Source organism: Danio rerio, chromosome 15, assembly GCF_049306965.1.
Source record: "Danio rerio strain Tuebingen ecotype United States chromosome 15, GRCz12tu, whole genome shotgun sequence".
In the NCBI taxonomy this organism is placed as follows: domain Eukaryota; kingdom Metazoa; phylum Chordata; class Actinopteri; order Cypriniformes; family Danionidae; genus Danio; species Danio rerio.
In genome coordinates, this window is record NC_133190.1 from 2,865,048 (window position 1) to 2,892,170 (window position 27,123).

The 27,123-nt window shown below is 41.3% G+C and overlaps 1 protein-coding gene across 3 annotated transcripts; it reads right to left on the minus strand.

Annotated features, from left to right (window-relative positions):
* Window positions 1-484: 484 nt before the first annotated feature.
* Window positions 485-27,028, minus strand: amotl1 (angiomotin like 1). Of its 3 annotated transcripts, none has more exons than XM_009291420.5 (12): window positions 26,863-27,028; window positions 20,888-22,064; window positions 19,118-19,415; window positions 16,797-16,941; window positions 15,021-15,101; window positions 12,816-12,961; window positions 12,484-12,633; window positions 9,901-10,091; window positions 7,632-7,748; window positions 7,004-7,197; window positions 4,381-4,794; window positions 485-1,263 (listed from the first exon to the last, which is right to left on the minus strand). In XM_009291420.5, the coding sequence occupies exons 2-12, from the start codon at window positions 22,003-22,005 to the stop codon at window positions 1,160-1,162; spliced, it is 2,958 nt and encodes a 985-aa protein (XP_009289695.1). In that variant the 5' UTR covers window positions 22,006-22,064; window positions 26,863-27,028; the 3' UTR covers window positions 485-1,159. The 3 variants fall into 3 exon arrangements, with proteins under 3 accessions (XP_009289695.1, XP_009289694.1, XP_073780346.1); XM_009291419.5 differs by lacking the exon at window positions 26,863-27,028 and adding an exon at window positions 25,615-25,715; XM_073924245.1 differs by lacking the exons at window positions 485-1,263; window positions 4,381-4,794; window positions 7,004-7,197; ... (4 more) ...; window positions 15,021-15,101; window positions 26,863-27,028 and adding an exon at window positions 25,615-25,715 and having other exon boundaries at window positions 16,849-18,412; window positions 18,979-19,415.
* Window positions 27,029-27,123: the final 95 nt, after the last annotated feature.

The window sequence follows — 27,123 nt, forward strand, 5'->3', positions numbered from 1 at the left end:
CGCGGGAAATTTATGTTTTTTCTTTTAATTCAGTATCGTGACGAGTCTAATATAATGAAAGACTTCGTTTATTAACTCGAGTTTGATAAATGGCATCCAAAACGTGTGTTTGGGAAAGAAAACGTTAGCTAACTAGTGCCATTTCCTTTAACTTAACTGAAAATGAGCTCTGATATCCCTTTTTATATTCACCATTTATTCAGAACGGACCTTCGGGTCACCCGGAAGGTGGTGAAATGATAAATTTGTGTCACTTTCTTTTCGCTGATAAGCTATTTATCCAGTTACACAACATTCCTATGTAACTCCCAATGATACTTCCGGGTTTCTTACCACCGCAGCCTCGATTTCGCTTTTGAAAATGCCAGCCGCGTGAAATCAGTCTATGGAAATAAAACAAACACATACAAGAAATGCGTGTACGCCAGACATGAAGTTGACGTGGAACAACGCACATTCTCACGTTAATTTCATTGTTAGTAAATCCAAACGTGAGGGTGAAATCTGGCGTACGCAGTTTTTGTGCGTACGCAGCGTTGATACATGAGGTCCCTGTTCTAGAGACAATTTGTTACACCTTTACTTGGTGATTTTTATTTTTGTTTTGCCTTGAGTCTGTTTTAGAGACGTTATGGGACTTTTATAAAGATCTAACTGTTTTCCTTTGGAAATTTGTTTCAGATTCACACTGTAAAACGTCTGTGTGTGTTAAAATTGGGATTAAAATTAAAATCGCACTATTGTTTAAGAAAATCATGATAGGTTTCTTTTGCACATATCGCACAGTGTGGAGCGTTGTTAGACAAAGATGCCATTTTCAAATGTATCTGGATTAGTGTAGATGTAGCCTAAGACAGAACAGCAATAGGCATGCAATAATTAACCAGACCACATGTCAAATGTCCAAAGGTCAAAGCAGGACAGAGTAAGAATTCAGAAATAAAATCGATGTTAGTATTTTGGAGGCCAGTGTTGAACAATTACTCCGCACATCCTTACTTTCTTCTTTCTCTCAGCATGTAATCCATTACTTTATTGCACAGCTCTTTCTGTGGATTCTTCCTTTTTCTGTGTCACATTTTTGTTCCTCACATTCTCACTCTTGCTTGCTTCTTTCTGAAGTGCTGTAGGAAAAGGTTATTTCCAGGGTTGGTTTGTTTCAGATAAGGATCTCCACAAGATCTAGATCAAGCAAGGGCATCTTCTGTCCTGCAGTCAGCTGTGCTCGACCCTCCAGGCCTTTAGATTGGCTGGATGGAGATTCTGCGCGAAAACAGAAATGACATTGTTGTCAAACTTTTCCCTGATTAGATTAGAAGTGTTGGATGATTCATGTATATTTATATACAATTTACAATGTAGATTTTGTTAAAGCAGCTTAGCGTAGTTCTAGTAAAGTCCAGATTTCAGAGTTGAAGTTCAGTGTGGTCTTAATTTCACTGCAAGTTCAAACGCTGAAGAGTATCTCCATCGATGCGCTGTTCCACAAGTCCCGATCCGAGCAAGCCGGTGGCGACAGCGGCAAGGAAAAAACTACACCAATTGACAAAGTGAAGGGAAAAAACCTCAAGAGAAACCAGGCTCTGTTGTGCACGATCATTAATCTTCTGGCCAAACTTCCTGTGCGGAGCTGCAGTCTGGGTGCCGGAGGCTGGAGAACGATGGATGTCCATTGTGGAGAACTGCAGGTGCGAGTAGGGCACTTACAGGTGGTCAGGCTGGCCCACAGGATCAATGCGGGGACTTGTTTGTCATTGTGGTCTTTCAGGAATCAGCTCATGCACTCCATGACCACCACAGCATCAGCTCAGGATACGGCCTGGTCCACGATTATGGATACCTTGGCATCATTTCTCCACAGGTCTTCGCATCAATGGCGCTGCATTGTCTCTAGGGGCCTCGGGATGAGTATCTCCAGGTGGAAATAATCAATCACAGAGCTTAAGCTACGTGTCGTTACATTTTTTTTAGAGGTCAGCATCGGCGTCAGCCAGGGTGAGGGGTCTGCGAGGGCTGCATCGGACCATATGTATGCGCTTGACACAGAAGTATAAGTCAGCCTTAAGCTGCTCAGTTTGTAATATTTGTATGATTTGCTAATTACAAAACACCTCATGTGGTTTTTGAATCTGCATTTCATTTTAGAGACCAAAGGTCGCATTTTTCAGCCCTCATACACTGAGCCAGCCTTCAAGACTGAAATTAAATATGGTGTAGAGACCAAAACAAAGACAGACATTCCCACACGCAGATTCTCAAAGTAGATAATTATTATATTTTAAGTACGGATTACACATATTTTCTGTATATTTAAATAAAGACGTGTGTTAATATATACAAATTATTGTTAACACTTAAAAATAATAGGACAAAAATCTACATACAGTCAAGCCCAAAATTATTAATACTCCTGGAACATTCTGAAAGTTTTGGTTCAAATGTAAATAATAGCTGAGAAATATTGCTTTCCACAATGATGCCTCTTGTACATCATCTTTTGGGAGAAGCCTGTGTCATTTTCGGACAAAAAAAATTGCTGATTGACTAAGGGTGCTTTCACACCTTCACTTTTGTTTGGGAACCTGTCTCGTTTGCCCAGTTAGCACGGTTCGTTTGGCATATGTGAATCCACCAATCGCTCTCTGATCTGCGCCAAATCAATCGCTTCGAGATCGCTTGAATGAGGTGGCCTCGGCTCGATTGAAACGAACTCTGGAGTGAATCGATTGCAGTGAGAAAGCAAACGATCCGAGTGCGGTTACATCACAGTGTTTTATGGATATGTAATAGGCTTACGGCTATATGAAGAGAGAATTATGAGTAGGGCGGGAAGTTTCGCGAGTCTCCGGATGCCTGCAAACAAATAATAATCTCCCGGTAATCTCGGGTCTCCCTCCCGGTCCTCAAATAGGCTAGGTCACGAACTCTTCTCACCCCTCCCCACCGCATCTCTCCCAAGTGTGCCGCAAGCCTGCGTTTGAGTGAAGGTCTCGGCCGTTAGATCGCCCCCTGGGGGCTGGCTGCAGTACAAGTCATAAAGCCCGCCTCCTCTGTGTTAATGAAGGAGACTTGAGCCCAAATAAAAAAAAATATTACACTTGCAATAAAATGTCCCGAAAGATGGTTCTGGTGGATTAAGGCACTGGTTATTGTGCTAAAATAGGTGCAGATCTTCATTTTTGTAAACAGTTTGTTTTTAGCAGTAATTTAATGCTGGGCGTGTCATCGTGATTGACAGCTGTGATTGACAGTTTCTCAAAGCAGACCGTCTGAGCTTCGGCAGGAGACTGAAGTGTTATTATTCGATTTCTGTGTTATTTTACCATGACAACATGAGTTCAGCAGTAAACTATAGTTTCTGACATACATGATCCTGGTGGAACACTGTTTATTCGCTAAGGTCAGGGCTTATTTCGGGCTTTATTAGTTTGCTGATACACGCCTAACCACCCAGATAGCAAAATACACGCGGGCCAGTTCCAGCTAGATTCTCGCCTGCCGGAGACTTACCCCTCAGAGCTCAGACTGACTTCCTCTGCTGGACCTACTCCGGATGCCTGGACTCACTGCCCGATTCCAGCCCGAGTCAATCGAGCCAGATGCGGCGGCCGAGCGAGCCGCCGCTGCCACATGCGAGCCGGAATCACCCTGCGACGCCGCAAGTAGGATATGTGCACTGCGGCCCGGAGCTGGCGCGATTAAATATATAAAACCCTCATATTTGTTAACGTTATTACATCCATTTGTGTTGATATGACAGCAAACGCATGCTAAGAAGTTCGGGGGGCGTGGTTGATTTTACATAAAGCGTTTGGTTGGAAGCTCGACTCCGCTCATTTTCGCGGCTCCTCCTCTGGCTCCATCAGACAGTCCTTCTGCGCATGTCTGGCTCCAATTTCAGCAGTCTTTTGCGACAGTTTGTGCCCGTCAAGCAGGCGTTTTGCCCTCAAGGCGTTCAATGGGAAAAGGGGCTGTTGCGTCGTCCATATTTTTTACAGTCATTGATCTCTCCTCACTCTTCAGACACGTCGCGCACCTTGTCAAACACCACCAAACCACCACCTCTCCTGACAGCTGAGCAGGACTCTGCAAAATAAACCCTGACACTCTGACCAATGTGAGGAGAGTTTACTCGCACGTGACTTGTATTAGCCCTTTTGGTCCGATTAGAAACTTTGCAGTGTGAAAGCGAACAGCTCCAAGAGCAAAGAGCAACAATGTAACAATGTAATCTCTGTTTCAGAACAACTGAATCGATTCACAGGTGTGAAAGCACCCTTAAAGTAACTCTTTGTTGATCCCAGAGATAACTATTTGTCAGGGCTATGAATAATTCGAGCTTGACTGTAGCCTTCATCTCATTCATTTTGGTTGTCTTACCTCTCTTTTTTTGTGCTGTGGAGCTAGCAGTACTTGATGTCTTCATACTTTGTCCTGTTTGACTGCTACTGTCTTTGCTGGCTGATTTGGAATGAGCAGATAGAAGAGGAGTGGAGGGCAGAGAGAGTGATAAAGGAGGCAGAAGAGAAATAGATGAAGACGACAGTAATGTGGAAGAGGCAGAGGTAGGAAGACGGGAAGCGCTGGAGTTGGGAACACAGTTGGGTAAGGATAATAATGACGCGTTCGAACATGCAGAGGACGAGAAGGGAGGAAAAGAGGAAGGTAGAGAGGAGGAGAAAGATGGAGGAAGAAAGGAAAGTGAGGGGGCAGGGAGAGATGAAGAGACAGAATCTGAAAGAGGGGGCAAAGAGGGAAGGATGTGGTCTACTTGACTTTTTCTCAGGAGTACATCTGCAAACATAAACGAAACAAATATTTAGTAAAACCTCTTTTTGGACAGGTCACACTGCAGTGAGAGGTGATATTCCAATATTGTTCAGAGGAATACAAGCAACTAGATCATATACAACCCAAGCTCATTACTGATACATACTCCTGTATACATTTCAGGACAGCACGAAATGCATCCCAGGAGCTACGGGTTGTTTTTTTTTTTTTGCAGTTTTGTTTTCGCAAATCCACCAGATTCTGGCGAAATAATCCAGATTCTGGTTAAATAAATATCACTAAGCAGTACTGCCAATAACAAAGGTTTAGGAGCTAACTGATGTTTTTCTAACACAACTATATACAATGTATAGACTGAATAACATTAGCACTTTTAATAAATCTTTTACAGCATCTTTAATTTGTATACAATCATGTAATGTATAAAAGGAGCATACAATTTAAAATTTGAAAGTTATGTGTACTTTAAAAGTGTGTATCCTTCCTGAGTATACAATACCTGACAAAAGTCTTGTCGCCTGTCCAAGTTTTATGTTGCGTTCACACCAGACGCGGAACGTGCGTCAAGCGCGAGTGATTTACATGTTAAGTCAATGCAAATGCGCGAATAGACATCCTGCGGCGCGATACGCGCGAATGGTGCAAATTGCGCGAATGGCGCGGGGCAAATTGAACGTTTTGCGCATTTCACGCGCTTAACGAGCGTTTTGCGCGAATCTCTCGAGTTCGAAACTCTGAACTTCAGCATACATTCGCGCCGCGTTAACCAATCAGAAGCTTGCTCTTGTGGGGGCGTGATTGTGACGTAGAACCTGTTGTTGGTGTTCCAAGGGAAATCCTCCAGCCTTCACCGACAACAGTTCATCAAACTGGCTCGGCTCAGTTAGAAACACCGCTGAAAGCCTCCGTCATCCAGGTTCAGTTTCTGGAGGAGTTTATGAAGTCACAGAGGTGGATGCACCTCTGAAAGAATGTAGTGGACTCAGACACGGCCATAAACGTATCGACGCTGTTTTTCAGTCTTCATAAAGCACATTAACACTGTTATTTTCTTCATAAAATCCATGTTAGCCATTTAGCTATGAAGCTAGAGTCTTCGGGCAGACAGAAACCCTTCCCATAACGCGAATCCGCATCTGTTCTGAAGTGAATTTGACACGCGAATGAAACGGGGTTTGACGCGCGAATGAAACGAGTAAACTCAAATGTTCACGCGGCTATTTACACGTGAATAGCGCGATTTATCCGCGCGTTCCGCGTCTGGTGTGAACACAGCTTTAGGAACAACAAATAATAACTTGATTTCTAGTTGATCATTTGGTATTAGAAGAGGCTTATATGAAAGGCAAAGGCCTCTAGATGACGCTTATTTTACCAAAATAAAATCTGATCATGCCTTGATTTTTAATGATTTTATTAGGACAGTAAGGTCTGACTTTGCTCAGACAAAAGTCTCATCACTGAATAGAAATAATGTCCAGTATAGAATATAAAGTCCTGCTGCAGTGGAGACAGAATGAATATTGTGTCTGACTCCATCATGAGCTTGGAGGACTGCATCTATACATCTCTGACATGACTCACATCACTGATTAATAAAGTCATCTGGAATGGCAAAGAAAGCTTTCTCGTAGGACTCCCAGAGTTCATCAAGAGTCTGGGTTCATCTTCAATGCCTCCTCCTTCATCTTACCCCAGACATGCTTAATAATGTTCATATCTGGTGACTGGGCTGGCCAATTCTCCAGCAGCTTGACCTTGTTTGCTTTCAGGAGCTTTGATGTGGAGGCTGAAGTATGAGAAGGAGCGCTATCCTGCTGGAGAATTGTCCCTCTCCTGTGGTTTGTAATGTAATGGGCAGCACAAATGTCTTGATACCTCAGGCTGTTGATAATGATCAGAGTGAATGATCTCTCTCACGCCCCCATACTGAATGTAACCCCAAATCATGACTTTTCCTTTACCAAACTTGACTGATTTATGTGAGAATCTTGGCTCCATGAGGGTTCCAGTAGGTCTTCTGCAGTATTGGTGATGATTGGGATCCATCAGAAAAATCCACCTTCTGCCACTTTTCCAAATGATCAACAAGAAGTCAAGTTATTATTTTTTGCTCTTACAACTGGGATCCACAACAAGACATTTTGTCAGGTAGTGTATATGCATGTAATCGGATAGAGTGTAACTCTGCAATTGGGTTTCGTGTTCTCACTTGTACTGCCTTTCCAACTGTGCGTGTCTCTGGGATCAGTCTGAGACTTCTGCCGTGCATGCAGTCCAGTCGCTGCAGAAATGGAGGGCACAGAACGGGCAGGACGCAGAGGAGCAGGATCTCGACGAGAACGCTGTTGTAGGACTTTAATCATGGCATCTTTCTCCAGCAACTGAGCATGCAAGTCCTTTATCCTGTGACATGGAGAACAAGTCTTATTGCACTCATATCTCAGGCCACTATCTAAAGACAACTAGTATTGTGGGTTGATTGACTTAGTTGATTCGGCTTAGTCCATTGATTATCAAAGGTCGCCACAGCGGAATGAACCACCAACTATTCCAGCATATGTTTTACACGGCGGATACCCTTCTAGCCGCAACCAAGTACTGGAAAACACCCAAACACTCTCACATTCATACTCGTACACTATGGACAATTTAGTTTACCCAATTCACCAATAGTGCATGTGTTTGGACTGTGGGGGAAACCGAAGCCACCCACGTCAACACAGGAAGAACATGCAAACTCACTTAGTACATTATAATACATAAAAAAATAAAAATATATTAAATATATTAAACATTCTACAAACATTTACACACATGGGGAATATTGCAGAGTTTACCTTTGCTCCATTTCCTGAGATTGACGAGCGCTGTGAATTCTGTTCTCCTCCTCATGCAGCCACAGAGAGCTGTCACTGTAACTGCCACTGCGAGAATGCTGGATTATAGTTGTATCTCTGAAAACAATACAATATCAGTATGTCATTTCTCACTCTAAACAAAAAAAAAAGTCAGTATTCGTAACACAGGCAGTGCAATTTCTTTAAAGGTGCAGTATGTAAGCTTGACACCCAGTGGTTGAACTAGGTATTGCACAACTTGTTCAAAACACATGGCAGGTTGCCAGATTGACGACAACAACAGGAGCGTGCCTGACTGTCAAGCCTAAAGCCAATTTAAACCGTGTTCTAAATAAAAGCAACGGCACACGACAGGAGTATTTTCAGTTTGAATGTCATTTCACGTGACATTTATTGCCATACTACTGAAAGCAGCAGCAGATAGTTCACCTCAGATCTGGAAAATACAATAAATCGTTTAAAATTGAGCTTCAGAACTGTGACTCACAACACATATCAGTGATTCAGCATCTACATTTAATAAAGGTAAAGAGGTTTAATGTGTATTAATTAGATTATAAACCTTACCATTGCGTTGGAGTGCAGTGAGTGCATATTCTGTGCTTCTGAATGGCTGTATTTATATTTCTGTCGCGTTTCGTCTGGTTAAAACAGCCTAATTGTGTATCACTCCAAATTTGCTGACACAGCGTGTTGTTAGGACACAGGGTTACAATTTAACCTGCTCACCTAATGTTTACATTCGTAATTTTTATGTTATTTGCTAATTTATAACCACTTCATGTGGAACTCTGAATCTGTGTCTCATTTTGAAGTGTACTACTGTCTACAGGAGGTCGCATTTCAGTCACGGACACATGCTTTCAGAGCCTGACTGAATGAATAAATGAAATATGCTGTTTTTTTGGCAACCCGGGGTGCTGAAATATTATTGGCTAAACTGGCATTGGGCGGGTTAAAATGACCAAAACAAAGACAGACGTTCTGGATAGTAACTCATTTTCAAAGCAGAATATCTGACTTCAGCATTGTTTTTCAGATGAGCAAGAATGTTCACATAGCATGTTTCTGAAATATCTGAAAACATATTATGGTGATTTTATGGTTTAGAAGTTTGAGCATTTGTATCTGCTTTTGGAGTGGTGGTCCATCTGTTGACGTCAACTTACATTTACATTTAGTCTTTTAGCAGAGGCTTTTATCCAAAGCGACTTACAAATGAGGACAAGGAAGCAACTTACACAACTATAAGAGCAACAATGAATAAGTGCTGTAGGCAAGTTTCAGGTATGTAAAGTGTAAGACGCAAAAACATTAGTAATTTTTTATTTATTTATTTTTTTGTAATACAGTTAGCGGTGAGGAGAGGTAATTGCAGATTAGGAAGGAAAGTGGAGACTAAATAGTTGAGTTTTTAGTCGTTTCTTGAAGACAGCGAGTGACTCTGCCGTTCTGATGCAGTTAGGGAGTTCATTCCATCAACTGGGCAGATTGAACGCGAGAGTTCGGGAAAGTGATTTCCTTTTTGGGATGGAACCACGAGGTGATGTTCATTAACAGAACGCAAGTTTCTGGAGGGCGCATAAATCTGCAGAAGTGAGAGCAGATAAGGAGCAAAGCCATAAGTCGCTTTGTAGGCAAACATCAGAGCTTTGAATTTGATGCGAGCAGCAACTGGCAGCCAGTGCAAACGAATGAGCAGCGGAGTGACATGTGCTCTTTCAGGTTCATTGAAGACCACTCGTGCTGCTGCGTTCTGGAGCAGCTGAAGACGTTTGATAGAGTTAGCTGGAAGCCCGGCTAGTAGAGAGTTGCAATAGTCCAGTCTGGAGAGAACAAGAGCTTGAACAAGGAGTTAAACTGCATGTTCAGATAGGAAGGGTCGGACTTTTCTGATGTTATAGAGTGCGAATCTGCAAGATCGAGCAGTTCTAGAGATGTGGTCAGAGAAGTTTAGTTGGTCAGCAATCGTTACTCCAAGGCTTTTCACCATTTTGGATGCAGTAATGGTTGCCCCATCCATCTGGATTGAAAAGTTCTGATGTAGAGTCAGGGATGGCAGAGATGGCAGGGAGCTTCAATAGCAACTACATATTAATATTTTTAACCACACCCCTTATACCATTTGTTTGCAAAGAGGGAATGATGTGCAAAATAAATTTTTTTGTGCAAAAATCAGTTTTTGTTAGTGTAGAGCAGTGCAGACAGAAAATAAACCCGAGAAAAATCACTGTATTTATGTACTGACCTCTGTGCTGCGGCTGTCGCTGCGGCTTCCATGGCAAAGTGTCTCATTGCGCTTTCTTCTAAGTACTTTTGCTCCCAACGTGTCATATCAGCCTCCAATCCCAGAATCCTTTCTTCTCTCTCCCTTAGCAAATCCAGTACAGCAGGAGCTGTGGACTCACCTGCGGTGCGGGAAACCGATATACCAGCACGCTACACCAGAGACAAAAAGGAGTTAGGTCATGTCCAATATATCACTTTTATGCTGGGTTCACACCAAAATTAAGGGAGTTAAGTATTTTTGTGGACAAGTTGCATGCAAGTCAATGTAAACGTGATGCCAAGGCGTTTGCCGTGAACATGCAAAATTAGCATCTTCTGCATTTTGTGTGAACCCAGCCATGTTGACCAATCAAATAGGAGAAATCAGCATGCATGCTGACGTCAAGTAAGTCCACATAACCACGCTATACCCAGTTTCAGTCACTCTGTTTTCATGTGAAACAGTGTAGAAAAAAGTGCAGTTTTGAAAATATCCGTGTTGGTGTGGACAGGGCCTTAATGTTATTGTTAGAGGTGCAGTATGTTTGACAACCTAAGGGTAAATCTAGGTCTTAGGGTTGGGCGATGTCGACCAATTTGGCATCGTACGATGTCTAATGTGAAACATCGCGATGGATGATGGCATCATCGTCATAGGTGGCGGTGAATTAATTATTTATGAATAATTAATTAGTTCATAATTAATTAGTTGTTTGTATACTACCGTTTCAACTAGCTGACCCACATAGTCTTTGTTTTGCCCATAACTAGGCCCACATGGAATCTGCGCGCGCAGAATTCCCCAGATTTTCCGCAGAATTCCGCAGATTTCTGCAGATTTTTAGCCCATCATTAATTCTGTTTATTTACTTGAGAATAATGTGTAAATCTGAATTTATTCAGTTTTTATTCAGTAATTAATTACTTTTTATTTCATATATTAAGGTTTTAGTTATGATACTCCGCTGGATACTCCTAAAATAATTCCGCAGAAATGCACAGATTTTTACCAGAATTCTCCGCAGAAATAGCAAAAAACGTCCACAGATTCCGTCTGGCCCTGCCCATAACCAAATCATAAATAAATAAAGATAAGTTACACACAAATTATCACCTGTCAATCACTTTTTCCGCAGGACTAGGCTGAGTGATCTGTGTCATTATAATGACACCACAAACTTGGTTGGTAAAAAAGGTGCACAGACAACAAGAACCAACCAACAGCTGAGGTTTTCACTAAAATTACTAAGCACAAGCGTGAAAGTGAAAGATTGAAGCAGTGTACTGATGCTGTGACACGTTACCTGATAAGATTCAAAAGACAGAAGAGTCGTTAGATAGACACTAGATTAATTAAATATCACGTTTAACAACTATTGTGAGACGCCATCCAGCGGTACATCCTTGATAAACTGTTTGACATGCACTGCTCTCTGGGGTTTTGTGCTCAAAGTACCCACTGACTCCTGGAGCTCAGAAGTGCATGTATGCTAGAGAGCATGACAGAGTGTGGCTGCGTCCGAAACCGCCTACTACTCAGTAGGTACTGCATTTGAATTTAAACGTACTACTCGGCCGTTAGAAAAGTACGTTCTATACAGTATGAATGTGAGAAGTATGAATGGAATTCAGACATACTACATCCGCCATTTTGTCATTGTCACTTGACCTACCTGTGTCAGTTGCGTTGCTTCACTCTCATTCATGAATTCTCTCGCGGGGCATTATGGGATAGCACAGCGTGCATGGGATGCACATTCCAGAATCACCGGCAGTAGCAAGTCATCGGGTACTTCTCGCATACTGATTTTCGAATTCATTCTATGAATTCGAAAAATACTACTTGGCTCGCATACTGATTTTAGCGTACTATAATATGGAAGTATGTGGTTTCAGACGCAGCCTGTGTGTGTGGTCACGTAATGTGTGTTTTCAGCGGACGAAGGGCTGTTCAGAAATGCTAGATGAAGCACCAGTGTGGACATGGATCATTTTCATTCTAAAATACCATCCTAAAACTAAAACGTAATAGTGTAAACGGGGCTTAAGTGTGTGTTTTCGCGAGCGGGTTGCTGCTGCGATGGGGGCGGGGCAGGGAATCACGAAGCCAGCTCAGCATCATGATGTCTATTGGCCATCGTCTATTGAGCCAACTCTTCTAGGTATTGCAGTCTTAAATCTAAATATCGGAGAGGGTTTTTTAACTTTGCGTATAATTTTAAAGGCTGCTATTGTCGTCTGGAGGTCACATTTTCGGCTGCGTCAGCGAACATTCTGACAGCCTTTAAGACTGAAACACTATTTTTACCAAGGCAACTCGGGGTGCTGAATTACAATTGGGTAAACTGGCAAATGACAACAAACATTTTGACATGACACTCACATTTTCAAAGGGTGTCCACATGTCTGAAATGAAATACACTGAGTATTTTGTACATCCCATGACTAAATCTTAACTTTCTGTAGCTTATTTGTAACATAAAAAGACAAAAGCTAGTCTTTAGGAGTGCAACACCAACACCAGCATTACTCGAATGAATACATTTTCATTTAATTCACAGACCTGTTGTGTTCGCAGTGAATCCACTTCTCGTTCCAGGCGAATACGTAGACGTTGTTCGAGCTGTTCGCGTTTTTCACATGCGACCTGGAGCTGTGCTAGTGCCTGCTGCAACCGTTCTACCCGCTCCACATACTTCTGCTTTTTACTCAACTACAGCACACAGAGAGACAGAAAAGACTTTATTTACTCGGAAGACTGACTTTAGTGGCTTATATAAAGTTGAGGGATAAATTATAAGCCCTATTCTTTCTCAAATATATTTCCCAAGTTATGTTTCACAGATCATTATGTAGACTAATCGTGTTAGTTTTAACAGTATGGTAAACACTCACCTCTTCCTCCAGCTTGATGACTTTACTCTGAGCATTATTCAAAGCTTGCTCTAAGATCTCAATGTGCCGTCTCTGATCTTCATTCATTGTTCGGAGATTCGCTGCCTCTATCTGTAATGTTTCTAGGTCTTTCTGGCTTTCTCTTCCTGAGAAACAAAGAAAAAAAAATGCAAGAACTTCTCAGTTTCAGTGTTTGACTAGAATTATTACACTGCATTCTGATTGGTCAGTCGCGACTTTATAAGGTATTTTATTCCCAGATAACAACCGATGAATAACACAGGCTAACACGGGAACTTCTAATCATCTTAACCATCAGTGAATATGTTCACATCAATATACAGTATATACAGTTTTTCACAGTTTGGCGCCATCTTGTGACTGAAAATATGTAGGTTAATATATGCTCCATTTAGCCATTTTCATTTGTTTGCAAACACCATTCATTCATTCATTCATTCATTCATTTTCTTTTCGACATAGTCCCTTTATTACTCTGGGATCGCCACAGCAGAATAAACCACCAACTTATCCAGCATAAGTTTTATGCAGCGGATGCCCTTTCAGTTGCAACCCATCTCTGGGAAACACCCATTTACACTCACACACTACGGACAATTTAGCCTACCCAATTCACCTGTACCGCATGTCTTTGGACTAAGGAAAAGCGGAGCACCCGGAGGAAACACATGTAAACACAGGGAGAACATGCAAACTCCACACAGGAATGCCACTGACCCAGCCGAGGCTCAAACCAGCGACCTTCTTGCTGTGAGGCGACAGCACTACCTACTGCATTCTAGTAGTATACACTAGTAAATCTGAGTAAGGTAACTGTTATGCTGTGTTCACACTAGACGCGGCATGCATGAATGAATCGCGACATTCGCGCACAAATAGACGCGTGAATAATTTGAGTTTACTCGCTTTATTCACACATGAAATTTACTTCACAATAGATGCGGATACGTGTCATGGGCGACTGTCTGCCCGGTGACTCTAGCTTCGTTGCTAAATGGCTAACATGGATTTTATTGAGAGAGCATTAATGCTTTAGGAAGGCTGAAAAACAGCTTATATTCGTTTGGCGCTTTGTCTGAGTGCACTGGATCCTTTCAGAGGTGCACCCAGCTCTGTGAGATCATCAACTCCTCCAGAAACTGTAACTGGAGCTTTCAGAGGTGCTTAAGACTGAGCCGAGCCAAGTTTGATGAGCTGTTGTCCGGTGTTGGCAGGAGCATTACCCTTCAGGACACCAACAACAGGCGCTAAGTCATAATCAAGCCTATACTAGAGCAAGCTCCTGATTGGTTAAAGTGAATGTCCGCTAAAGTTAAGGATTTCCAATTTGAACGAATCCTGCGTCAGACGCGCTTCATTCATGCAAATAGAGTCGTTCGCACCGCAAGATGTCTATTCGCATCTTTACAAGGCCGGAGCAAGCTGAACTGCCGCTCTAGGCAGAGGACGATCACGCCGCCCTCAACCCCAATGTGAAAACGAAAGTGATTATGAAAATGAAGTGAGGTGTCGTAGGCCTCTTTTCCGGCGCTTTATGCTTTATGTTTCACTTCTTTGGATGTACTAAAAACATTGTGACAGCAAGAATACAGCTCAGAGAATGACATTTAAGTGCAAGTGAGATTGAAGTGCAATTAAAGGTCCCGTAAAGTGCTTTAAAATCTGCTTTTTTTATTCTGTTTTGATGTAATCTCGACTGAAAATGAAGAGAGGGTGGGACGGAGTAGCTCCTCTCCTTTAAAATAACAGCCAGTAGTGTTTTGTTTTTATAACAGCTTTGCTAGTTAGAGTGCCTGAGCTCCAGCGCATCAAATGAGAAGCGTCTTGAAGGGGGCGGGGCATGTCAGATACTAGAGAGCATTTGATTGGCCAGGATTTTTATAAAACTGAAGTATGAACGTGAAATAAATCGCCATTTAGGCGAAAGTGACAAACTACAAGCGTCGGATGTTTCCATCAGGTTTATATCTTCTACACGTGAATTTTGGCACTGTTTTGGAGCGCACTAGCTTATAGATTTTCTTAAAACTAACATACTGCTTGTAACAGCTAAAGAACTTTATTTGATCTTCACAGGACCTTTAAGGGAGGGATGGAGCGACTAGACACATATTGCATTTAGGCAGTGAAAAACTTTGAGTTGACATTTCTGCAATAATATAAAACAATGCAATAAAATCTCACTCTGTAAAAGATATAACGGTCCATCATCTTGTCCCTCGAGCTCCTGACTTTCCAGCTGTCGACTGGCTGTTTCCAAACGCTCTGAGAAAACACAGGATAACAACATTAAAAACAGATTCTTCTAGAGCAGGCATGTCAACCTTAATTGACCCTTTGCTAAGCCACACCCAAAAACCGATGTCTGTATGGTGGTTAAATGTGCAATATAATTCACTTTGGGTACATTTAAAGGCAATATTTGGTCACGATCTTGTGTTATTTACTCCAGAGCAAATCGAATAGAGTGCAACATTCGCATGAAATTAAAATGTACTAACATGTACACAATGTCAGTCTAATGGTGAACAATTGATCGATGCAAGTTAATCTACTGTTTTGGTAGTCTTTAATCAAAATCTTACTATTTCCTTCTGCTCAAGAATGGCCGTCCTTCTCTGATGACATCAGTTTATAATAATAATAATAATAATAATTATACGTTTGAATTGTATAGCACTTTTCCAACATACATGCAACTCAAAGTGCCTCACAAACAACAACAAAAAAGTATTAAAATAGACCACATAAACTTGCTACACATACTCAGATAAAAGCATTCATGTATACAAAATATAAGCATATATCCACATGATCACGCACACAATAGTCCTTCCATATGCAAGCACACACCATACATACACACATAAACCTACAACAATATAGATAAAATGCATACACCTTAAAAGCTTGTGTATTCAAACGCAATTTTAAAAAGATGTGTCTTAACACGCTTTTTAAAAACATGAATACTAGGGGAGTCTTTCACTTTATGAGGGAGACAGTTCCAAACTTTTGGAGCATAATGGCTAAAAGAAGTGCCGCCAGATCGCATCAGGTTTACAGAGTAAAATTCTAAAAGTCCAGCGCTAGAAGAGCGTAGCAAACGGTTTGGATTATATTTTGATAAACAGTCGGAAATGTAGGAAGGTTTCACGTTGTGAAGTGCTTTATAAACCAATAAAAGAATCTTAAAATCTATTCTTCGGTGCACGGGTAACCAGTGTAATTCTACTAATACGGGTGTGATGTGCTCTCGTTTCTTTAATTTCATTAAAACTCTGGATTTAATTTCATTAAAACTCTTGCAACTTCATTATTGAACCCTTAGGTAAACCAGTATAAATAGCATTGCAATAATCAAGGCGAGAGAAAATAAAAGCATGATTTAATTTCTTGGCATCACAAAAAGAGGAAAGAACGAATATGATGCATTAAATGCATCATATGATAATTATGATGCATTAAATCCAGAAAAGTTGGGAAGACTATCCTGAAGTTTCAGAATTTATGTTTTATATGTAATAGCATGCCTCGTTCAGCACTTCCCAATGTACATTTTCAGATTTAGACCGTCATATCTTTCTTTTTCTGTCCAGGTGATCCCCAGCTGCCTTTGTAACATTAAACTCTGGACACTGTGGAGGCCACTTCATGACTGAATGAAACTTAAAAATTAGGTGCTTTCTAGAAGAATGCTATAATAGAATTAAAGGCAGCATTCCCAATCCCATCAATCCAGAGAACACAGCCAACACCACTGGCAGAAATGCACCTCCAAACCAGGACAAACTCCTCCGTGTTCCACTGAAGGCTACTTGAGCTCACTCATCCATCCATCAATCTTCAACTCTCTTAAGAAATCTATTCTGTATTTTTACAGAATGCAAGAAATAATCCCACACACCACACATGTGTGCACAAACATGTTCACGGCATAATTAAAGATTACAATCTCACCTCTTAAGTCTCTGTTAAAATCATGAAGACGCCTGATCTCCGCCTCCAGTTTGTTCCTCATGTTTTTTTCCAAACACTCGCGTTTGGATGAGCTCTTGACTAAACTCTCATGTGCCTCGGACAGTCGTGCAACCTCGATCTCCAACTGCAAATGTTCAAAGAAAGCCCCAAAATTACTGAAACTGTATTTAGTTCGAGTTGCAGTCATAAAGAGCATCCGGAAAGTATTGATTGCGCTTCACTTCCACGTTTTATGTCACAGCCTAATTCAAAAATGAATTAAATTAATTTATTTCCTCAAAGTAACACAATACCCCATAATGACACTGTGAAAAAAAGAGTTTATTAAAAATAAAAAAGCTGAAAAATCACATGTACATCAGTAATCACAGGCTTTGCCGTGAAGCTCTAAATTTAGGCACATTCTGTTTCCACTGATCATTCTTCGGATGTTTCAGCAGCTTCATTGGAGTTCACCTGTGGTTAATTCAGTTGATTAAACGTGATTTGAAAAGGCGTACACCTGTGTATATAAGGGCCCAGGGTTGACAGTGCATGTCAAAGCACAAACCAAGCATGAAGACAAAGGAATTATCTGTAGACCTCAGAGACAGGATTGTTTCGAGGCACAAGGCTGGGGAAGGTTACAGAAACATTTCTGCTGCTCTGAAAGTGGAAGATGTTTGGACTACCAGGACTCTTCCTAGAGCTGGCCGGCCATCTAAGCTGAGTAATCTGGGGAGAAGGGCTTTAGTCAGGGAGGTGATCAATAAACCGATGGTTACTCTGTCTGAGCTCCAGCGTTCTTCTGTGGAGAGAGGAGAACCTTACAGAAGGACAACCATCTGTGCAGCAATCCACCAATCAGGCCTGTATGGTAGAGCGGCCAGACGGAAACCACTCCCTGCCTGGAATTTGCCAGAAGGCATCTGAAGGACTCTCAGAGCATTAGAAACTAAACTCTCTGGTCTGATGAGACTAAAATTGAACTCTTTGGAGTGAATGCCAGGCGTCAAGTTTGGAGAAAACCAGGCAGCGCTCATCACCAGGCTAACACCATCCCTACAGTGAAGCATGGTGGTGGCAGCATCATGCTGTGGGGATGTTTTTCAGCAGCAGGAACTGGAAGAATAGTAAGGATAGAGGGAAAGATGAATGCAGCAATGTACAGAGACATCCTGAATGAAGACCTGCTTCAGAGTGCTCTTGACCCCAGACTGAGGCAATGGTTTATCTTCCAGCTGGACAATGGCCCAAAATACACCGCCAAAATATCAATGGAGTGGCTTCACAACAACTCGGTGAATGTCCTTGAGTGGCCCAGCCAGAGCCCAGACCTAAATCCTATTGAACTTCTCAGGAGAGATCTGAAAATGGCTGTACACCATTGCTTCCCATATAACCTGATAGAGCTTGAGAGGTAATGCAAAGAGGAATGGGCAAAAATTCCTAAAGACAGGTGTGCCAAGCTTGTGGCATCATGTTTTAAGAATACTTGAGGCTGTAATCACTGCAAAATGTGCATCAACAAAGTATTGAGCAAAGGCTGTGAACACTGATGTACTTGTGATTTATCAGCTTTTTTTTTTTTAATAAATTTGCAACAATTTCAAAAACTCTTTTTTTCACATTGTCATTATGGGGGATTGTGTGTAGAATGTTGAGGAAATAAATGAATTGAATCCATTTTGGAATAAGGCTGTAACAATGAAGCTGTAAAAGTGAAGCGCTATCAATACTTTCCAGATGCACTGTATAATGCAAAAATCTGTTTTATAAAGGGTTTAAACACATTTTTGGAGAAACGGTGTGTGAATATAACCAGCCTATAATAGTAAAATGGATAAATTTTTATAATCACAACTGATAAAAACAGTCGGCAGAAACACTTTGATTGACATCTCCTTTGTACGTATCATCAGAAGGGAATGCCCCGCCCACTGTTGACCATTTCTCCCTTATTAGCATAGACCGCCACTAGTAAGTAGCAGTCCACCATTACAATTTTGAATCTGCCGCATAGCTCCACCCTATTTTGAAAACAGCACAATCTCATTTGAATTTAAAGCGACAGTCACCAAAACCCCACAATTAGGATATTAGCTCAAATGGGTCAGTTTCAGAGAGTTATAAAACGTTATCTGTGTGTTATGTTGAGCTGAAACCTCACACAAACACACACACTCTAGGGACATCAGAGACTTATTTTACATCTTGTGAAAAGGGGCATAATAGGTTATTTTTATGAACTGCTTACTGTATGCAGTAACTATCCTGTAATTAAAATATAAAGATAGACTGACAAGCAAACAGGCAAGTACCTGCTGTAGTTTGCTGGCCTTCTCGTTTTGCTTGTGAAGTTCTAGTTTAAGGTTTTGGTTCTCTTCTTTCAAGCTCTCCAGGATCGGCTTGGCATGGCTGACAATAGCAAACGTTTCCCCTTGGAAAGGCTGCCTAAAAGGGGCCACACAAGTCGACAGTCCTTGAGTCACGAATCCAGTCTGAGGTGGAGGAAATGCCAGTGACTGAGACAGAGATACAGCCTGATAATTTTGCTGAGAAGCCTGTGAGGTCACGGGGCCGGTCTGTGTCTGGAGATGTGAAGTTGAAGGATTGTGTCTGAAATACAAAAAAGAGAATGAGTGAAAAATGAGAAGGATAATGTGCTAACACTCTTCATAAATAAATATAAACCTGTAACTGATTAATGCTTCATTTGCATTGTTATGGTGGCTTGAGAAACATACTGTTATACTACATTCGGGGTTGCCAATCTCGTTCCTGGAGGTCTGGTGTCCCTGCAGGGTTTACTCCAACTTGCCTCAACACACCTGCAGGGGTGTTTCAAGCATACCTAGTAAGACCTTAATTAGCTTGTTCAGGTGTGTTTGATTAGGGTTGGAGCTAAAATCTGCAGGACACCGGACCTCCAGGAACAAGTTTGGTGATCCTTGTACTACATAATCTTATTGTTCTTCTTCTGAGACTAATTTCTATATGCATTTCCTCCTAGACCGTTCACATTACAATCACCAAACTAACTCCAAACTGGTCAGACTTGGGGTTTTCCGAAAACTGACCTGGAAAATTCCCATCGACTTAACATTGGACCAAACTTTGTAACCTCATAACTTTCCACCAGACTGTTATACAGACTTAAGGTTACGCTCATATAAATCAGACTACCAATCTGCCAACCACTGATGACCATTCAACTTACTAGCCACACTCTAGCAACCACGTATTGCACCCTAGCAACTGACCCATAGACTTCCATTGTAAAAAAAACTGCCATTGACTTTACATTGGACATACTAACACTCTGCTGAAAAATCCAGCTTAAACCAGCCTAGGCTAGTTGGCTGGTTTTAGCTGGTTGACCAGCCTGGTTTTAGAGGGGTTTTGGCCATTTCCAGGCTGGTTTCCAGCCATTTCCAGCTAGGTTTTAGCTGGTCTGGCTTGAAAATGACCAGCTAAATCCAGCTGAAACCAGCTTGACCAGCCCGGTTTAAGCTGGACATAGCTGGTTTTGGCTGGGCTCCCATCCTGGCTAGGCTGGTCAAGCTGGTTTTAGCTGGTCATCTCCCAGCCTGACCAGCTAGACCAGGCGGGAAATGGCTGGAAACCAGCCTGGAAGTGGCCAAAACCCCTCTAAAACCAGCCTGGTCGACTAGCTAACCAGACTAGGCTGGTTTAAGCTGTTTTTTTTTTTCAGTAGGGCAAACATACTAACATACTAGAAACAAGCTAATGCATACAATAAACATGCTAATTCATACTAAATTCTTACTAACAACATGCTAGTTTATACTAGAAACATGCTAATGATATGCTAATTTATACCTTAGCAACCAGCTAGCAATTAATCAGAACACCTTGGAAACCGCCTAGCAATGCCTTACCAGCCACTCAGAACACCCTAGCAGATTGGTAGTCTGAGTTATACGAGCGTAACCTTAAGTCTGTATGACAGTCTGGTGGAAAATTATGAGATCACAAAGTCAATGGGACTGATCCAAATTTTCCGGGTCAGTTTTCAGAAAACCGTAAGTCAGATCAGTTGGAAAAGTGGTAATGTCTGTTTTCATTACCTTTCTATTCCTCTCTGTGGTGCTGTCTCCATCACGGCTGCTGTCAAAGTATCACTGAAGATTTGTGCCTGTTCCGGAGATGAAGAGTTTGAGTGTAACATGGGCGAAAGCGCAGTCTGTAACTTAAACTTGAAGGGATATTCTGGGGGAGGACCTCTTTGATCCAGAGTCCACAGTGACGAGGGTGGCGGTGGAAGTTGTTGGTTACTATTTGAGGTCTTACTAGCTGACGAAAGGGAATCTGCTGTATTATCAGCCCCAAAATGAACAGTGTCTCCTGTGCAAGGTGAACTGAAAGGTCCGATGCTTTGCTTAGCACCACTGTATTCTAGCCTGAGTTGCATGATTCTTTCGCTCGGTGAGTGAACGTGACCCTGGTTCAAATCTAACACACCTTCCTCCCAGAGAGATGCATCATCATTGAATCCTTGTTGAACCCATGTTTGACCTTCCACGAGGTTCTTCGTGGGAACCGTTGAGAGAGACGTGGATGAGGATGAAAGTGGAGCAGGGGAGGAGATTGAACACGGGTTAGAAAGTGATGGCAGATGGGAATGTGAGCCTGTCGGACTTTCAGACATCGCCGAAGGCTGGTTGTGTTGCTGCTGACTTTGGTGGACAAGGTTTTTAGGGGTTTCCTTATAAAAGACCAGATTTGGAGTTTGTTGTGGATTATTTGAAAGGTTTTCTCGATCTTGAAGACTCTGGTAGTTGTGGGTTTGACACAGAGGATCCATCAGACTTTGCTGTCCTTTAATCTGTTGAGATTGGATTTTAGCCTCCACATAGGATGGAGGCTCCAACAGGTCGATCTCAGGCAAAGCTTGGTCTGCTCTACATGCACCAACACCAACAGTCTTTTCCATGGTACTGCTGTCTACTTGATGCTCCTGACCTTGTGGTTCCTGTCGCGACTGAAAGTGTAAGGGCAAAAGCTGATATGAATATGCTACTTGACCCTCTTTTTGCAGGAATGGGTTCTCTGTGGATGTGGGGCTGCTTGGCACCTGAGAAATGTTTTCTACCCCTCCACCATTTCCACTCGTTGTGTATCGCAGATGTTCTTGCATAAGCCTCTGAAGCACGGTTCCAGGCACACTCTCCTCAGAACCGTGCATATCTGCTGCTGCAGGGGTGGACAAAATGTAGCACGGATACGTACTCGGGATGCAGTTATCTGCAAAAAAAAAATGAGGAGACACAAATGATCAAATATTGCTGCATAAAAATCTACTGCAGGGGTGTCCAAACTCAGTCCTGGAGGGCCGGTGTCCTGCATGCTTTAGATTCAACCCAATTAAACACACCTGAACCAGCTAATCAAGCTCTTTCTAGGTATACTAGAAACTTCCAGGGAGGTGTGTTGAAGGAAGTTGGAGCTAAACTATGGAGAAGACCGGCCCTCTAGGACCGGGTTTGGACACCCCTCATCTAGAGCAGGGGTTCCCAAACTTTTCAGCCCGCGACCCCAAAAATAATCATATCAGTGACTCGCGAACCCCATTTTTCAAGGTGATGTAAATATGTAAACGTTGCAGACACAACTATAGGCAAATATAAACATGAGCTTATTGACAACACAAAAATGCAACAGTCTATTAGCCATATAATGTTTTTTAAAGTCATTTATGGATTTAATTACATTTTGCTTTTAAAATTAAAGGCTGATGGCTGATTGTTACTTTTATGTTGTTGTTTCTTTAATGCAACTATTAACTATATTCTGTCGGTTATGAATAAAATATGGTAATTCTGATAGTTTAATCAAATTTATTTGAGTTTTGGATATCACCAAGCGACCCCTTGTCATTGTCCCGCGACCCCCCAGGGGGTCCCGACCCCCACTTTGAGAACCACTGATCTAGAGCATGGGTACCAAATTCTGTTCCTGGAGATCTACCTTCCTGCAGAGTTCAGCTGCAACCTTGATCAAACGCCCCTGTCTTTAATCACCAAGTGCTCCTTCAGATCCTACTTATGTCATGGTCACTCTAGAGATTGTGCTTGCGAAATTCTGTTGTACGGCACTTTAAAAAGAGGCGGGATAAAGCAAGTGATTGGTTCATATTTTAATATTCTGTCCAGAGAGGTCATGTTTTGATCTTCGATTGATCTCACACAATCACATGATGCGATTTCGCAGGTCAGAGTTCACCAAGCTTGAACTTTGCAACGCAGCGAACTGCGAAACTTGTTGCCCAAGCTTGTATTTTCGGTCTGACGCATTCGCGTGCGTATGAATGAAATTCTATATGGAGTGAAAAGTAGAGGGTGACCGCGGCTTTAGTTGGTTTGTGTTGTTTTTGATCAGGGTTGGTGCTGACCTCTCCAGGAAGGCAGATATACAGGAACATGATTGGGCATCACTGATCAAGACTTGTGATTGGGGTTATCAAAAATATCGACTTCGGAACCAGTCGATACCGAGATTTAAAAAAATCTCAATTTCCTGCTAACATCTGAGCATTGTTGATGCATTATTAAACAAAGCTGTTGGTTGTTGTGTTCACTGTGATAGACAAGGCTTTAAAACGTTTTCAATTGGTGATTAAGAGTGCATTAAGAGTGGTAAACTGATGACCTACATGGCCAATCACAGTCATATCTCTTGAGCACATGAACACAATAGCCAATCAGCAGTGTTTAAGAACGTTAATTCCTTACATTTATATGGCACTTTTCTGGCACTCAAAGCATTTTACACATTGCTGGGAATCTTCACATCAACCACAACAAGTGTGCAGCATCCTACATCCACCACCAATGCGCAGTATCCACCTGGATGATGCGACAGCAGCCATATTGCACCAGACTGCACACCACACACCAGCTTATTGGTGGAGAGGAGACAGAGTGATGAAGCCAATTATGACATGGGGAGGGTTAGGAGGCCATGATGGACAGAGGCCAGTGGGCAGATTTGACTCTTTTTGAAGGACATCCTGGGATTTTTAATGGCAACAGAGAGTTAGGACCTCTGTTTAACGTCTCATCAGAAAGATGGTGCTCACTGAGCAGTATAGAGTCCCCTTCACTATACTGGGGCATTAGGACCCACACAGACACAGGTTGAGCGCCCCCTGCTAGCCTCACCAACATCACTTCCGGCAGCAACCTAGCTTTCCCATGTGGTCTCCCATCCTGGTACCGACCAGGCTAATCATGTGTGAGTTGCTGAGAGCTAGCTGCAGGCTAGCTATATTTTGTACTTAGACATATTTTGTAATTTTGTACTATAAATGAGGAAAAATAACAATGTTTCGTGACAAAAAAAGTCTGCACATTTACAGAATACAACATACTTTGTAGAAATTCTGTGAATTAAACTGCACAACCAAAAACAAACAATAATAATCAAAAAGATATAAGTTGGCTCTCAATAAAACAAAAATGATTGGTTTTATTTTATTTTATATTTTCACATTTAGGAGGAAAAAGTGTCGTTATGGATCTGACATTTCTCCGTTATGGATGTGACGGATGTGAAATTGCTACTTGTGTGACTTTGGTAAATCAAATAGAATAGTTTGAAAACATCGACAGATGCATTTTTGAGTATTTCTTAAGTACTGTAAAATACTTGCTTACACAAAAAACCCAGAAACGGTTTCCAAATTTTGGTGAAAACTCCATTTTTTTATAGCAAGGTTGACATTTGCATAGAATTGCTCAATAATATCTATATTATTAATAATATCTTTATAACTGGTTAATATATATTCACTTTAACTTGAGAAAGCAATTTAAGAGATTGAGGTAAAGTTTTATATTCACACAATTCGTTCAGTGACAACTTGTAACACTCTGCCTATATTGTTTACCATGGTACTTTGCATATTCGGTCTGAAATATCATGTATGATTGAAAACAACATTAGCACTATTTATTTGACTGTGAATGATGTAGTTGGATAGTCATTAATATGATTTCACCATTTAGAATTTGCAAAAAACACTTTTCTGAAATTATATTTTGAAGTAGAAACTCTGAATGAGTTAATATAAAACCAACTTTACATCAACATTTAAGAGTCAGATCTGATAGAAATACCTGACATCTACACATTGGCATTAGTATAAACTTTTGTGCACTAAATAAGCATATAAAAAACAAATAAATATGCAGATGATGCAGTATAACACAACAACATAACGCCAAGGAAGTGACAGCAGTGAAACACCCCTAAATCCCAAAATAGAAACACTAGATGATGAACTTCAGCATTACGTAGCCAGTTATTTAAAGCCCTCACACTACATGCAGACCAAACTACACCATGAAACAAGACATAATGGGGTAAAGTTGGTTTTACATTCGCATATTTGAACCTTAATCCTTCTAATATCATTTCGTTAAAGTTTTCTTTGCTAATTCTGAATAGGGAAATCGTATTACCAGCCAAAGAACAACATTGGTCACAGTCAGTTAAATAAAGCTAATGTTGTTTTGAAGTCATACATTAAAAACCAACAACAAAGCAGTCATTAAAGCCTGCAGACACATATATTCAATAATTCATACACCAAAAACATTAACATTACTTTGAGAAGTGATACATGACATTTGAAATATTATTGTTTAGGTAACTTAGCACATGCAGATTTCTACACTCCAGTAAACACGAGTCACGTTACATTAATCACCTCATCAGCAACACTGAGTCCGCACAGCAAACTGTAAACATAAACAGAAGTTAGCATAATTCTGTAGTCACAGTTTTTACCCACCGAGATCTGCACTCTGATTGCTGTCAGAAGAGTGTTTTGTAAGAATATTCCCCCAAACTCTTTGGAGCTGATCCGAACACCGCTTCTCAAAATATTCGACTGACTGGCAACAATCGTGTCCATTCACTGTGGTATGGCAGGAATGTGTGTGTGTGTGCTCGAACCGCTATTCGACACGCGCTCCCAGGTCCTAGCGCCGATTAAAGGGTTAGTTCACCCAAAACTAACAATTCTGTCATCGTTTACTCATCCTTCCTCACCTGCAGTGTCAGGCCTGTAGCCAGCCTGGTTAAAGGGGTGGTTCTTTTATTCTCAAAAAGTGGACCCTAGGTTTAAACACTCCATTTTAAGCAATATTTTATAGAAAAGAAAACATTCCATTTGCAATCCACCTCTGGAAAACATCCATACACACTCATTCACACTCATACACTACGCACAATTCAGCCATCTGAGGTCAAGTGCTTCAAACCAGTCTCAAACGCTTTTGAAAGGGTGAGAGAACTCAGAAACTCATTGTGAGAATGAGGATGTCTGCTTATTTGTGCCAGTCTGTCAGATAAAATTGTTTAAAACACATTGAACGATATAGCAGTTCCATGCGAGGAGGTTGCACAGCCACGGTCTGAGCCTGGAGTTCCCCTGGCTCAGGTGCTGATGAGACTGCGGTCTCCGTTTTAGTTCTAGTTTTAGGCCTTTCCGCAAATGTCTCAATTAAGTTGAGCTGTTTTAAAAAGAGTTCACTCATTTTGAACCTTGTTTTAAACAATGGCTATCTAATTTGTCATTTTTAGTGTGCGGAAAAAACCACCAGCAAAACTAAAGCTAATAGATTTCTTTATCCATCTCCCACCATGCAAGTACATACACACTTTAAAACACACACCTTTTTTTATTCTCATTCTTTCTTGCTTTGTCAATATATCTTAGTGTATACTGATTCATAATCAATTTAAATTATGTAACAAATAAAAAAAGCAGAATTAATTTGAGCTGTATGGCTGCAGGCGTCACTGTACACCACTATGTTTTCTTATCTACATAGAAAATGCTTCTTGATTTAGGAATTCTTCAACAGTTTGACTAGAAAAGACAGTCTTCACTGTTCAGTTTATAAAACACCGTACAATATTAAGAATCTCAATCTGTTTTGAAATGAAAAGACAAATCAAACACTTTCTATTCTATTGTTTCGTCAGTCTCCTTTGGCTCTTTTTGAAAGTTCTCATACGATAAAAAGTGTCCTACCTTTTTTTCTTCCTCGCTTTCTGTTTCTTGTACGGTTGCTTTCAGAGTTAGAAATGCAGACGGGGCTATTTTGAGTGTTGAAAAGTCCTTAAAATGTGAAAAGTTTGTCAATCAAGGGCAGAGGTCTGGAACTGCTGGTAAATATGTTGTGCGCATGAGCATTAATGACGTGCAATACATTGCCTCAGTGCATCTGTCTTAACATGCCAGTAAAACTCTTCACACACACACACACGTCCTGCCCAGACATGCTGCTTCAGC